We start from the raw sequence: 13818 nt of genomic DNA, 5'->3' as shown, positions 1-13818 counted from the left end.
ATTTTGTTAATCCTTTCAAAGAACCATATTCTTGTCCTGTTGATTCTTTCTATAATTTTTCTGTTTTCCATCTCATTTATTTCTGCTCTAATCTTTATTAATTTTTTTTTTTTTTTTTGATGGCTAAAGGTCCCCTCTGTTGGTCTGTTTCTATTTGTTGTAGATGCTGTGTTAATTTTGGTTCTTTCTTCTTTTTGGATATGTGCATTTATTGCAATAAATTGTCCTCTCAGCACCACTTTCGCCATGTCCCAAAGTGTTTTTGTTCTCATTTATTTCTAGGAACTTTTGTGAGTTCACATTTAATTTCTTATTTTACCCAGTCACTTTTCAGCAGAGTGTTATTCAGTTTCCATGTTTTGACTTTATTTCCTTGGTCTTCCTATTGTTGATTTCTAATTTTGATAGCATTGTTGTCTAGAAGATGCTTTGTAGTACTTTGATATTTGTAAATTTATGGAGATTTGTTTTGTGGACTACCACATGATCTATTCTGGAGAATGTTCTATTTGCACTAGAAAAGAGTGTATTGGGCTGTTGTTGTTGGGTTGAATGCCCCATACACATCTATGAGGTCCAGTTGGCTGATTGTGTTGTTCAGTTCTACTGTGTCTTTGTCAAGTTTCTTTCTGGTTGTTTGTTCTGTTTTTGAAAGCGGTGTATTAAATCACCCACGATTATTGTAGATGCTTCTATTTCTTCAAATCTATTAAGAGTTTGCTTTATATATTTTGGAACTCTTTTCATTGGGAGCATAGATATTTATTATGGTTATGTCATCTTGTTCATTTACTCATGAGATAAAGTCCATGTTTATCTATTATGCCGGATTTTGCCTTAAAGTTTTATTTTATCAGAGATTAGTACTGCCACTCCTGTTTGTTTGTTTTTATTGCAATTAGCTTGTTATATTTTTTTCCATTGTTTAACTTTTAATCTGTTTTTTGTCTCTGTGTGTAAGATATGTTTCTTCCAGACAGAAAATTGAAGGATCTTGTTTTCTTATCCATTCTGCCACCCTCCGTCTCTTAACTGGTGCATTTAATCCATTTACATTCAGTGTAATTATCGATAGGTATGGATTAATTGCTGCCATTATGTTTGTTGTTTTTTGTGTGTGTGGTGTTGCTGCTTTCTTTGTTCTGTGTGTCTTCCTTTGCTGAATTCTTGCTTTTTGTGTTCTTTCTTGCAAATTTCTTCATATTTTTAATATTTCCATGTTCTTCTTGGATTTTCATTTTCTTGGCATGCTGTGTGGTGTTAATTTTCTTTGAGGTTACCTTATATTTCATTAACTTTTCCCTCCATTTAGTACAGTCTATTTTATCCTGTAATCTAACTGACCTTCTCACTATCTGGATCTCTATTCTTAAGTGTTACCTCCTTTTACATTGTAATATGAGTTTGTTCTTATAGTTTTGTTCTGTTCTCAACTCTTCCATCTTTTGGTTTAGTTCTGGGAGGTGCTGCCACGTATGTTAGTCTCTGGTTGTTGTCTGTTCTTGTTGGTTCTCAGTACACAGAACTCCCTATAGGATGCTTTGTAGTGCAGGGTTGGCTTTGGCAATATCCCTTAGCTTCTGTTTATCCTGGAATGTTTTGATTACACTGTCGTATTTGATTGCTAGCTTTGCTGGATAAAGGATTCTTGGTTGACACTTTTTTTTCTTTCTTTCAGGGTTTTATATGTATCCCCATTGCCCCAGCCTTATACCCTCCCCCAAGTCATCAGCACACAGGCCCTCTCCTTCCCTGGGTCCCGAGTCCCTAGCTGCTCCATCTCTCCACGTCTCAGTGATTTTCTTTTGGGGTCTATCCTTCCTGGGGTTCGTTGAACTTGAATGTTTTATCTTTTCACTTTTTAGGATGTTAGGGAAATTTTCTTCCAGCAGTTCTTCAGTTATTTCCTCTGTGGACTTGTGTGATTCTTCCTGTTCTGGAATGCCGATAATTCTTAAGTTATTCCTCTTCATGTTGTCCAACATGAATCTTAGACGTTCTTCAGATTTTTTAATCCTTTTTTTTTGTTTGTTCTTCTATCTTAATGGTATTGAGAGATTTGTCTTCCAGCTCACTAGTTCTGCTTTACATCTCTTGTAATCTACTCTTTTGCCCTTTAAGAGTATTGTCTATTTCTGATACTCTACTATTGATCATTTGGACCTTTATCTGTAGGTTTTGAATTGTTTCCAATGCTGTACCTGTCTTATTTGATTGTTCCGGTAGCACTTTCCTGACTTCTTCCTTATTTTTCTCAACTCCATTGTAAAGTTTTTTGAAACATTTTATAATCGTTTTTCTGAATTCCTTCTCAGGCATTTCCAAGGCCTGTCCTCCTTGCAGAATGAAGTCCAGGTCTACCTCTAGGTCATTTGTCTTAGACCTTTTATCTTGTTTCTGGCCATGTGCTGATACGGTCATCTGCTTTTGCTTCTTGGACATGTTTAGTGTTTATCTGTAGCCTTAATACTTAATTAAGGTGCTCTGGTAGCATAGTGGTTACGAATCGGGCTGCTAACCTCAGCGTCAGCAGTTCAAAATTACCAGCTGTTCCACAGGAGAAAGATGAGGTGTTCTGCTCCTGTAAAGATTTACAGCCTTGGAAGCCCTGTACAGGGTCGCTATGAGTCGGAACCGACTCCACAGCACATCACAACAACAATACTTAATTGGATGTATGTTTTCGTATTTTTTTATGCTTTCTGATTGTCTCTAGGTAGATGTGATCAGGATGTGGGTTTCCCTTTTCACTCTTCTTATTGCTTGACTCAGAGTAACTTTCACAGATGTTGTCTGCCTCCCTGGTATATGGCAGTTGGTATTGGTTCTTGCCTGGATTTTGGATTTTTATAGAATGTGATTGTAGCTTAACTATATGGCAGCAGTTGCTGTCTCTTCTTGGGTATTATAGGGAGAGAATGAGTCCTCCAAAGGTAGAAGGGGAAGCATAAAATAGCCAAAAAACAAGAAAGGAAGAAAAATTTTAAAACTACCAAAAAACAAAACAACAATAAAAACTAGATTGGATACTATAGTTGTCTTTTACAGTAGTTATAATCACAGAAAAGGAAGAGGAGGGAAAGAAGAAAAAAAAAATCTGTAGCCTAATATGAGTATGACTTTAATGTCCTCTTTCAACTTCTTGCCTTCAAAGCCACGTGATAAATGTCACGATGCCACTGTTGGTCGTTATGGTGTTCCTCAGGATTTAATTCTTGTTTTGGGCTTTTCACTATTAGAAAACAGTTCAGGGCCGGCTCTTGGGCAGAGAATATCTGTGCGTATACATGGCAGAAGAATCCACCAGTGGTGGGCGTGGGGGGTGTCCACTCGCTCAGGTTGCCCCTCTAGTCACTAGAATGGAGGTGTACAAACAGTGGGGGTGGGGGGGGCTAATGAACAGATAAGAAAAAGAAAAAAAAAATCAGAACTTAGGAAAACTGACAAAGTGTATTGTCTACCTTTGTTCTTAGGGTCTCTTGACGTTACTCTGTGGTGGTTCTGCTCCCCCACTTGGTCTTGCCGTTGGATCTCGCCCAAGTTGCTGGCTCTGGGCCACTGAGCCCAGTGGATTGAAAAATACGCAATTTATTACTCCCGCTACAAGTTCCACTAGCTATAAGCCTTCAAACTTTTTAAACATACCTAGATATGTGGTTCAGCATTTTGGAGCTCTGCCCTAAACCCTCTTCACCTGGCATTCTGTGGTATTGCTGATGGCGAACTTCATTGCACCTCCACACTATCTGCCATTAAGCCTTGTGTAGGGTTTTTGAGGTTTTTGAGGAATTGTTTTTGTTAAGTGCCATAGAATTGGCCCCAACCCATAGTGACCCTGTATAGGGTTTCCAAGAAGCAGCTGATGAGCTTAAACCTCCGACCTTGCTGTTCAAACTGATTTTGTAGTTGAGCATGTTAACCTACAGCGCCACACCAGGACTGCGGGAGTAGAAAGCATCATCTTTCTCTGGCAGAACAGCTGGTGTGCTCGAGCCACCCAACCTGTGGTTCATATGTTTCTTTATGCATAGAAAGGTACACTGTATGCTCAGCCAAACTTTTGACTAGCAGATGCTAGATATGAACCATATCTAACAGCTTTTCCAATTGTTCTGTGTTCTGACTTGCCATACACATTTGAATTAAGGACAGACTTAGAAGCAGAACACATTCATAATCCAGGGACTGTCTGTACTTTGTTTCACTACATTTTATTGACAAATAATACTCCTGGTGTGGCACTGTAGGACAGTGCATCAGACTGTAAGGTCAGTTTTTACTGCAAGGTTGGCAGTTCAAGGACATTTGGGTTGCATCTACTTTTTTATTATTAAGAATAATATTATCATGAACATTTGTGGACATGTTTACATTTCTCTTGGTGTTGGCAACAAAACAGTACCAACCATCTCTCCTATAGCAAACTTTACTCATCTGGGTTTGATAAGTCATTGCAGAGGCCTCACAGAACTCTGATGCTATATGAATAGGTATGGGGTTTATCAGGGGAAATACTAGGATCAGAAAATGGTCAGAGCAAGGTTGTTCCAGTCAGGACAGCTTGACTGTCCTCAGCCATGTCCACAGGCAGTGTTACAAAGCTCTTTTAGGGCTGTTGACAAATGCCCACAGGGCACACCATTTCACTATTAAGTCTCAGCCTGGAGTCACTCAGCTCTAGGTCTTCCAACCGAGTGCCAAGAGGGACACCACTCTGCAAAAAAGCCTCCTGTCCAAAGTCACTGTGTTTTCTCCATGTTTTAGCTTTTGGTTTTGTTGCTGTCTGCCAGTCTAGTGTTGTCACAGCTTTCTATCCCAGGGTTGAGGAGGTTCAGTGTTCAGGGATATCAGGGGCCAAAAGACATGCTCCATTCCTGGCTCTTCTTTGATGGGAGTAAGATTCCTCATCTTGCTTCAGAGATGGCTCCGTATATGTATTTTTTTCCATGGCTCTGTACGTATATTTTTTTCCGTATATGTGCACAATTATATGCATAGTTAGCTCTGTTAACAATCACAACTGCGTCATGTAATCTTATCAACATCTTTTCCCATCTTACCTAGATGAAGCAGGACCAAAATATTGTCTGGTGGGCATTACAGACTATGACTAGAAGAGATACTAAATAATTCAGTACGCTGCAGATTTGTATACTCATGTATACCTAAAAGTGGAATTACTGGGTCAAATGGTAGTTTTGTTCATGTTTTGAGGAACTGCCCGGCTGTTTTCCGAAGCAGCTGCAAAACCACAGCAGTGTGAGGGTTCCAGTTTCTCTACATGCTCACCATAATCTTCAGCCATCTTAGTTTGTGTGAAACACCTCATTGTGACTTTGATTTGCTTTTTTGTGATGGCTAGTGTTGAGAATCTTTTCATATACTTATTGGTCATTTGTTGTCTGTGGAGAAGAATTCTTGTTTTCTTAAACAAAAACTAGCTCCCTTTATTACATCATTACAAATACTGTTTATTGTTTCACATGACAGAACAGGAAGAACATCAGGATCAGCTTGTATGTTACTTATAGAAAATGGCCCACAGTATTTGTGAATTCTGCTTTATATAGTTTTACTCTTTGTATATTTGGTTGACCTTTTCATTGCTATCATTTGCCTAGCTGTGTGGTAATCCCTTTACTTCCTTCCTTTCTAGTTTTTTTTATCTCCCTTTGTTTGCAACTTATTTGGGGCTCAAAGGTCCAGAAAGGCACATAAATAATACATGAAATAAACTAGGATTTTGTGGTTGTAATTTACAGGAGGTGCATGAAGCCTCTTAAATAGAGTCTAAACGTGTGTCTGTAGCTTTCATCAGCTTCACAAGACTTGGCAAACTTCTAGCTATCTGTTTTTGAATAACGTATCATTGGAACACAGCCATGCCCACTCATTCTGCTTATCTTCCACTCTCCTATAGCTGGGTTGAATAGCTGTCTGACTCACAAGCATGAAAGATTTACTCTTAAGCTCTTTAAGGAAAAGTTTACCAGCTCATGTTGGGTAAAGCATCCTCTTTTTACACCTAGAAAAAAGCAAAAAGAAGAAATTCAGTGCTTTCATCATTATGTCTGTATACTTGGTCAGGCTTCGTTTATGAAATAAGCAGACTGACATGGTGTGAAGGGGCTCCCCTCTGATGGAAATGAGTGGGCCTTTGAGCAGACCATACCAGGACATGTAGATGCATTGCTCCACAGCTTTTATTTTGTTCTCGGTTCTTACCTGTGTTCCAAGACAGGTAAGGAGTCAATAATAAATTGTGTTGTTATGAGAATGCACCAATCAGCTCTTTCGATAGGTGGTTTAATTAAGTGTAACATTTGAAATTACACTTGTAGAAACCAGCTCACTTGAAAATCTCTTGATAGTTAGACCGAATAGTGGTTTCATCCTATCCAAGCCCAAAAGTTGAGTCCCTAAAAATAAGTAATGAGTTACACTGTTTTGTTTGCTCAGAATGAGGGGAAGATGCCTTTATTTTTTCTCCCTTAAGCCTTGGAAAGTGTTCCTTTCAGTTCAGTAGGTTCTACCTGCCAATTTGTAGATATCAAATATATAAATGAGACTGCTTTACTATAATATTGCATGTCATATGAAGATTAGCCCACAAATGTTCTTAGAAGTTAATGTCACTGAGGATCATTACTTCTTTTTATTCTTATAAATTCCTTGAAGGCAAAAGACCACTATGTCCTGATAGGATAAAATACATTGTCATTTTGTTCAGTGTTTAGTTGAAGTATAATACTTAAGCATTTCATTTCTTATGTCAAGAAAGATGTTTTAATTAATTCTGCTTAGCTAAGTTACTGCTTATATCCTTGACTTTTAGTAGGGTTCTTAGACTTGACTTAGTCGTAACTCATTAAACATGTATATTCTTACACCATTTTTTCACTTTGTTTTAGGTATCTACAGTTAATATTTTCCAGAGTGATTTAACTTTTTATCTTGGTTATGGAATATGGGCTTAATAAGCTTGAACTATCAATTACCTTGAACTATATATTTTTTCCTGTAGGCAATTGGCCAGACAACAGGCTGACAAGAAAAAAGGAGAGTGCAAAGAAGGTAAGTAATGTTAAAGGCATTTCACATTTTTCAAACATGTAATTAAAACTGTACACATTTAAAGTATAAAATTTGCTAGGTTTTTTTTTCACAGGATATACCCATGAAGCCATCACCACAATAAAATAGTGAGAGACCCCTCTCCCCCTAGTTTTTTCATTGTTGTTAGGTGCTGTCTAGTTGGTTCTGACTCATAGTGACCCTATGCACAACAAACCAAACACTGCCATGTTCACAGTTACTGTTATGCTCCATCCCAACAGTGTTGCCACTATGTCCATCCATCTTGTTGTGGGTCTTCCTCTTTTTCACTGACCTAAGGAACAGCTGGCTCTTGATATATATACAGGTTCCTCATGAGCACAATTGAGTGTTCTTGAAATACCCATTCTTCTCTAATAAATTATCCATAGTTTGTTATGATCCAAGCATGGTGTCCTTCTCCAGGGACTGGTCCCTCCCAGTATGTCTACAATATGAGAGGTAGTGTCGCCATCTTCTCTGTAAAGAGCATGCTGGTTGTACTTCTTCCAAGACAGGTTTGTTTGTCTTCTGGTACTTTTAATATTCTTCTCCAACACCATAATTTAAACATATCAATCTTTCTAGGATTTCCTTATTGTCCAACTGTCACATGCATACAAGGTCATTGAACATACCACAGCTTGTGCTGGGAATACCTTAGTCATCAAATTGACTTCTTTGCTCTTAAACACTTTATAAAGGTTTTATGCAGCAGATTTGCCTAAAGCATTATGTCATTTAATTTCTTAACTGGTATTTCCATGACTATTGATTGTGGGTCCAAGCCAAATGAAACCTTTGCCAACTTCCATGTTTCTCTTTTTAGCATGATGTTATTTATTGGTCCAATTTTGAGGATTTCTGTTTTCTTTACATTGATGTGCAGTTCATACTGAACGCTGTCGTCTTTGATCTCATCAGTATTTGACGTTCTCTTCACTTCCATTAAGTAAGGTTGCGTCATCTTCATATTGCTTGTTGTTAGTGGGTCTTCCTCCAATTCTGATGCCATGTTCATCTTCATGTAATCCGGCTTCTTGGATTATTTGCTCAGTATTTGTTGTTATTGTTAGGTACCTTATGCATAACAGAGCAAAACACTGCCCGGTCCTTCACCATCCTCACAATCGTTAAGCTTGAGCCCATTGCTGTGTCAATCTGTTTCATTTTGGGGGGAGGGGGGTCTTCCTCTTTTCACTGACCTTCCACTACACCTTCTCTCCTTCTGATAATATGTCTAGAGTCTGAGAGATTGAAGACTCTCTATTTTGGCTTCTAAGGTTACTCAGCATATAGATTGCATTAAGTATGGTGAAAGGATACAACTCTGAAGCATACCTTTCCTGACTTTAAACCTTTCAGTGTCCCTTGTTCTCCTGGAACAGCTGGCTCTTGATATATATATACAGGTTCCTCGTGAGCACAATTAAGTGTTCTTGAAATACCCATTCTTCTCTAAATTATCCATAGTTTGTTATGATCCACAAAGTCAAATGCCTTTGCATAATCAGTAAAGTACAAGTAAACATCTTTCTGGTATTTGCTTTTACCCAAGATCTATCTTTTGAATTTGGCTTGAATTTCTAGCAGCTCCCTGTCGATACACTGCTGCAATCGTTTTTTAATTATCTTCTGTAAAACCTTACTTGCATGTGATGTTAATGATACTGTTTGATTTCCGCATTCTATTGGGTACCTTTCTTTGGAATGGGCACAAATATAGATCTTTTCTAATCAGTTAGCTAGGTAACTGTGTTCCAGATTTCTTGGCATAGACAAGTGAGAGCCTCCAGGACTGCATCAGTTTGTTGGAACTCTTCAAATGGTATTCCACCAATTTCTGAGTCTTGTTTTTCAACAGTGCTTTCAGTTCAGCATGGATTTCTATTTTCAGAACCATCGGTTCATGATCATATGCTGTCTCTTGAAATGGTTGGACATCAACCAGTTTTTTTTATGTTGAAACTCAGTTCATTCCTTCCATCTTCTTTTGGTAATTCCTTCATCATTCAGTATTTTGCCCGTGGAATTCTTCAATATTGCAACCCGACTTTAGCAGTTTTTTTTTTCTTTCTTTCTTTCTTTCAGTTTGAGAAATGCTGAGCCTATTTTTCCCTTTTGGTCTTTTAACTTCAAGTCTTTGTAAATTTCATTATTATATTTTACTTTGTCTTTTCAAGTTTCCCTTTGAAATATTCTCTTTAACTTTTTCACTTTCTTATTTCTTCCAGTCGTTTGGAGCAAATTTCAGAGTCCTGTCATGTTGGTCTTTTCTTTCTTTCTTTGTCTTTTTTAATGACCTTTTGCTTTCTTCTTGTATATTGTTCTTGATGTCATTCCACAGCACCTCTGATTTTCATGAATCAATTGTGTTCTTCAGATAATCACTAAAATTCAGGTGGGATTTACTCAATGTCATAATTTGGCTCTCGTGGACTTTTAAATTTTTCTTTAGCTTCATCCTGCATGTGCATAAGTGCAACTGATGGTCTGTTTCACAGTTGGTTCCTGACATTGTTTTGGTTGATAATATTGAGCTTCTCCATGGTATCTTCCCACAGATGTAGTCAGTTTGCTTCCTGTGTGTTTCATCTGGTGAGGAAAAGTATTTGCAATGAATAAGTCATTTGTCTTGCAAAATTCTATCATGTGATCTCCAGGATCTTGTCCATGCCCTATTTTCCAACTACTGATTCTTTCTCTTTGTTTCCTACTTTCACATTCAATCACCAGTAATTATCTTTATATCTTGGTAGCATGTTTGATCAATTTCAGTATGAAAAAGTTGGTTCCGACTTAGAGCAACCCTGAATAGAATTTCGGAGGAGCAACTAGTAAGTTCGAACCACCAATCTTTTGGTCCAGTGCTTATCCCACAGTGCCACTCCAGGACAGAATTCTTCAATTTCATCATTGGAATGTATCCATTCTTTTTTGTCTGATTTATTTCATTCAGATTCATAATTTTGAGACTTACTTTTTGGTGCTGAGTAGTGTTCATTTATGTAGATATACAACAATTCATGTATCCATTCATCTCTTGATGGACATTTGGTTGTTTCCACTTTGGGACTGTCATATGTAAAACTGCTTTGAACATTTGTATATAAGTCTTTATTATATTTCCTTTTCTCTTGAGAGTTGAATCGTTGGGTCATAGGTATATGCTTTGATGTTCAAAATAACTTTGATATTATAATTTTGTTATATAAGTCACTTTTCAGCTGCTTGTTTTAGAATAGTTATAAATACAATTAATTTGAAATGTTTTTGTTTATTTTTATGAACACATCTATGAAGACAAAGTGATTCCAGTTACTCGGTCATTGAGGGCTAGAAATATCATTCAAACTACTGACCACTTACATGAAGAAAATGGTGACGTGGAAGTTCGCCGCAGTTGTAGGATTAGAAGTCGTTACAGTACTGTGAACCAGTCTGTGCTATTTGACAAACTTATAACAAAGTAAGTCAAAATCTTTATGTCAAGGTGATTTATGTAACAAAATTGGGGAAGGGGAGGTATAAAGAATTTCAACTAGTCTGAGCACATAATAATGCATCATTTTGTATGAAGCATAAAGGAGAATGGAAAATAGAATACTTTGCTAAAATTCTTTATGTTTAAGTTCTTGGAAAGAAATTTAAAAATATATTTATACATACAAATAACTGCTTATAGAAATATTAAAATCCCTACACCCAGCAATTACAATGGATAAAAATGTAAGGTTTTTAAGTGTGCTACTCTTAACCAATTTAGCTGTGTTTTTATCACTTTTTTTTTAAGCACTGCTGAAGCTGTCCTTCAAAAAATGGATGACATGAAAAAGATGCGTAGACAGCGAATGAGAGAACTTGAAGACTTGGGAGTCTTTAATGAAACTGAAGAAGTAAATATAGTCTGCCATTAAGGAAATGATTTAATCTATAGTTTATCTTTTTGTAGTACCTATCGGTTGTTTTTGTTTGTTTGTTTTTTTGGTGGTTGTTAAATTAGTCACTTCTTTGCAAAACATTTATTTGATCAGTAACTAGTTATGCTAAAGTTGTTTAGCATAATTTTATAATTTAAGTTTATAATTGTATGTAAATAACCTACATTTTAATGAGATAGGAAAGTTTTCTGAATTTTTTCAAATGTACTAAATTTTAATGACTATTTAAATGTTTTTAGGGGAATCTTAATAGGTACACAAGAAGTAAACAAAAACGGATCCAAAGAACTGATGAAGAAACAACTGATAATCAAGAAGGCAGCGTGGGTTAGTCTTTTGTCATTGTTTCTGTTCTGTCTCCTGAGTTTGAATTTCGGCAGTTTTTATTTAGTATGAAATAGTATTTACTCAGAAGCTCTGACATTTATGGTAGTTGGTTGCAGTTGAAAGGACTGGTCATAATTAAAAAGAAAAAAACTTTGGGGCAGGAAAGACCTTAAAAGGATACTGTGTTTGCATGGGAAAGTATCTAAAATCAATAATTCTAAAGCAAATAAAATTGGTATATCTATATACTACATTACAGGTACCACACCATCTTTATCGCTCTACCTACTCTATTTCAACGGTGAATAAATCAAGTTTTGTTACTCTACTTAGACTGGTGCTCTGATAGCGTAGTGGTTACGAATTGGGCTGTGAACCACAAGGTCAGCAGGTCGAAACTACTAGCTGTTCCGTGGGAGAAAGATGAGGCATTCTGTTCCCATAAAGATTTACAGCCTCAAAAACCCTGTACAGGGTCGCTATGAGTCGGAACCAACTCCACGGCACACAAATCACCACTGCCACCACAACCATCACCTTAGACTGGAATCCTGGAGTGGTGCTGTGGGTTAATGTGCTGGACTGCAGTGTTGGTTTAAACCGCACGGTTGGTGATTCAAGCTCACCAGCTGCTCCTCAGAAACCCTATACAGGGTCATTATGGGTCAGTCAGAACTGACTCCACAGCACTTAACAACAGCAACCACCTTAGACTATCAGAACTTTTCTTGAGTGAAATCCAGTTTTCTAAAATGTTAGGCGATGATGTTTTACTGTTATCATAAGTAGATTATTTGAGTTATGCTGCATGTAGATCAGTGACAGCCAGAGAGGTGGATGGCATGCCAAACCTCAGTTAAAAAGCAAAATCTAAGTGAGGAGATACTAAATTTTGACATCATGTTATATTATTGTGGAAGCTTATGTATAGTCACCTTTTTAAACTAAATTAGCAGCAACTTAAGTTTGCCAAGGATCCCTGGTCGCGTAGTGGGTTACGGGGTTGCTACCTGCATGGTCAGCTCCTCCGGAGAAGGATGAGGCTCTCTGCTCCCATAAAGTTTTACATCAGAAACCCTGGCGAGTACTGCTCTGCCTTCTGTAGAGTCACTTTGAGCTGGAATCAGCTCTGTGGGTTCGGCTTGGTGTTTATTGACAATAGCCTTTCTTTACTCTTTATCTATACTTCTTTTCCCCCATCTGCTTTTTTTTTTTTTTTCTCTAAAATTTTTTGTTTCGTTTTTTAAAGTCTTCATTTAATATTTTTTAAACATTGCGGTTTTAAAAATGCACAATCTAAAAATAGATTTGAGGAAAGTTAGGGGACTCTTCTTCCCCATCCAGCTTCTCTCTACTAACAGCTGTTAACATTCTGGTGACTATCTTTCTGGAAATAAATGTGTCTTAATCGTAGAATCTTCTGAAGAGGGTGAAAACCAAGATGATGATGATGATGATGGTGGGGATGATGATGATGATGAAGAAGATGATGATGAGGAAGATGATGATGAGGATGATGATGAGGAAGATGATGATGAGGAAGATGGAGAAGAAGATAATCAGAAACGATATTATCTTAGACAGAGAAAAGCCACTGTTTATTACCAGGCTCCATTAGAAAGTAAGTGTTGTGTATAATTTTTTCTAGGAGAAGATATAGTAATTTTATTGACTTTATTGCTCCTCCTCACTAAATCTTTTCATGTTTTTCAGTATTTTTTATGTTTTGGTATTACTTCATACTTGTGTCTGTTGTCTTTTCTTAACCTGTCCTAAGTTTGCAAAAATTCATTTCTTCCGAAGATAGTTATCATGGTTGCCTTGACCAAAGCAAATAATTGGTCTATATTGTCATTGTTTATATGTCTTTAATTATTTTAGATTTCACGATTTTCTATGTTAATCTACCAGTCAGTTTGAACTGCTTTTTAATTTGTGTTAGCATGGTACATCAGTACTTTGAGCATGTACTCACAAAGCAGATCATCTCCTGTTATGCACCAGTACGGTCACAATGGGTGTCTGTGGCCACAGTGTGGTATGGTTGGTTAAGGTCTGTGCTATACATATTTTTCACAGCAACCCTGCAGGCATACACATTTAAAGTATGAAAATATTTGCGAGTAGTTTAATGGAAGGCAGCTCCTTTGTAAATATTCAGATGAAGAGTAAAAGTATTTTCATATATATGTGTATGTCATGTAGATACAATTCTTTTTTTTAGAACCTCGTCATCAGCGAAAGCGCAACATATTTTATAGTGGCCCAGCTTCTCCTGTAAGATCAAGATATCGATTGACATCTGCGGGACCAAGAAGTCCTTACTGTAAAAGAATGAACAGGTTTGGCTCTGAAATAGTGATTGATTTATGATAATATATCACAATAATGTGGCTATATTAGGATAGAATTCCATTGTTTTAGAATGTATTAAAATAGAATTCTAGAATTTTCA

At 37.0% G+C, this 13818-nt stretch overlaps 1 protein-coding gene across 1 annotated transcript in view; it reads left to right on the top strand.

The window, feature by feature from the left end:
* The window catches only part of ATAD2 (ATPase family, AAA domain containing 2), a 74878-nt gene that overhangs the window by 27895 nt on the left and 33165 nt on the right, over nucleotides 1-13818 (top strand). The window contains exons 3-8 of the mRNA XM_006830833.1: nucleotides 7025-7074; nucleotides 10399-10564; nucleotides 10889-10991; nucleotides 11276-11363; nucleotides 12778-12984; nucleotides 13588-13705. Coding sequence (XP_006830896.1) covers nucleotides 7025-7074; nucleotides 10399-10564; nucleotides 10889-10991; nucleotides 11276-11363; nucleotides 12778-12984; nucleotides 13588-13705 — 732 coding nt within the window. The remainder of the gene's footprint in view (nucleotides 1-7024; nucleotides 7075-10398; nucleotides 10565-10888; nucleotides 10992-11275; nucleotides 11364-12777; nucleotides 12985-13587; nucleotides 13706-13818) is intronic.

Source organism: Chrysochloris asiatica, unplaced genomic scaffold (genome assembly GCF_000296735.1).
Source record: "Chrysochloris asiatica unplaced genomic scaffold, ChrAsi1.0 scaffold00001, whole genome shotgun sequence".
NCBI lineage: Eukaryota > Metazoa > Chordata > Mammalia > Afrosoricida > Chrysochloridae > Chrysochloris > Chrysochloris asiatica.
This window is presented reverse-complemented; position numbering and strand designations above follow the sequence as displayed.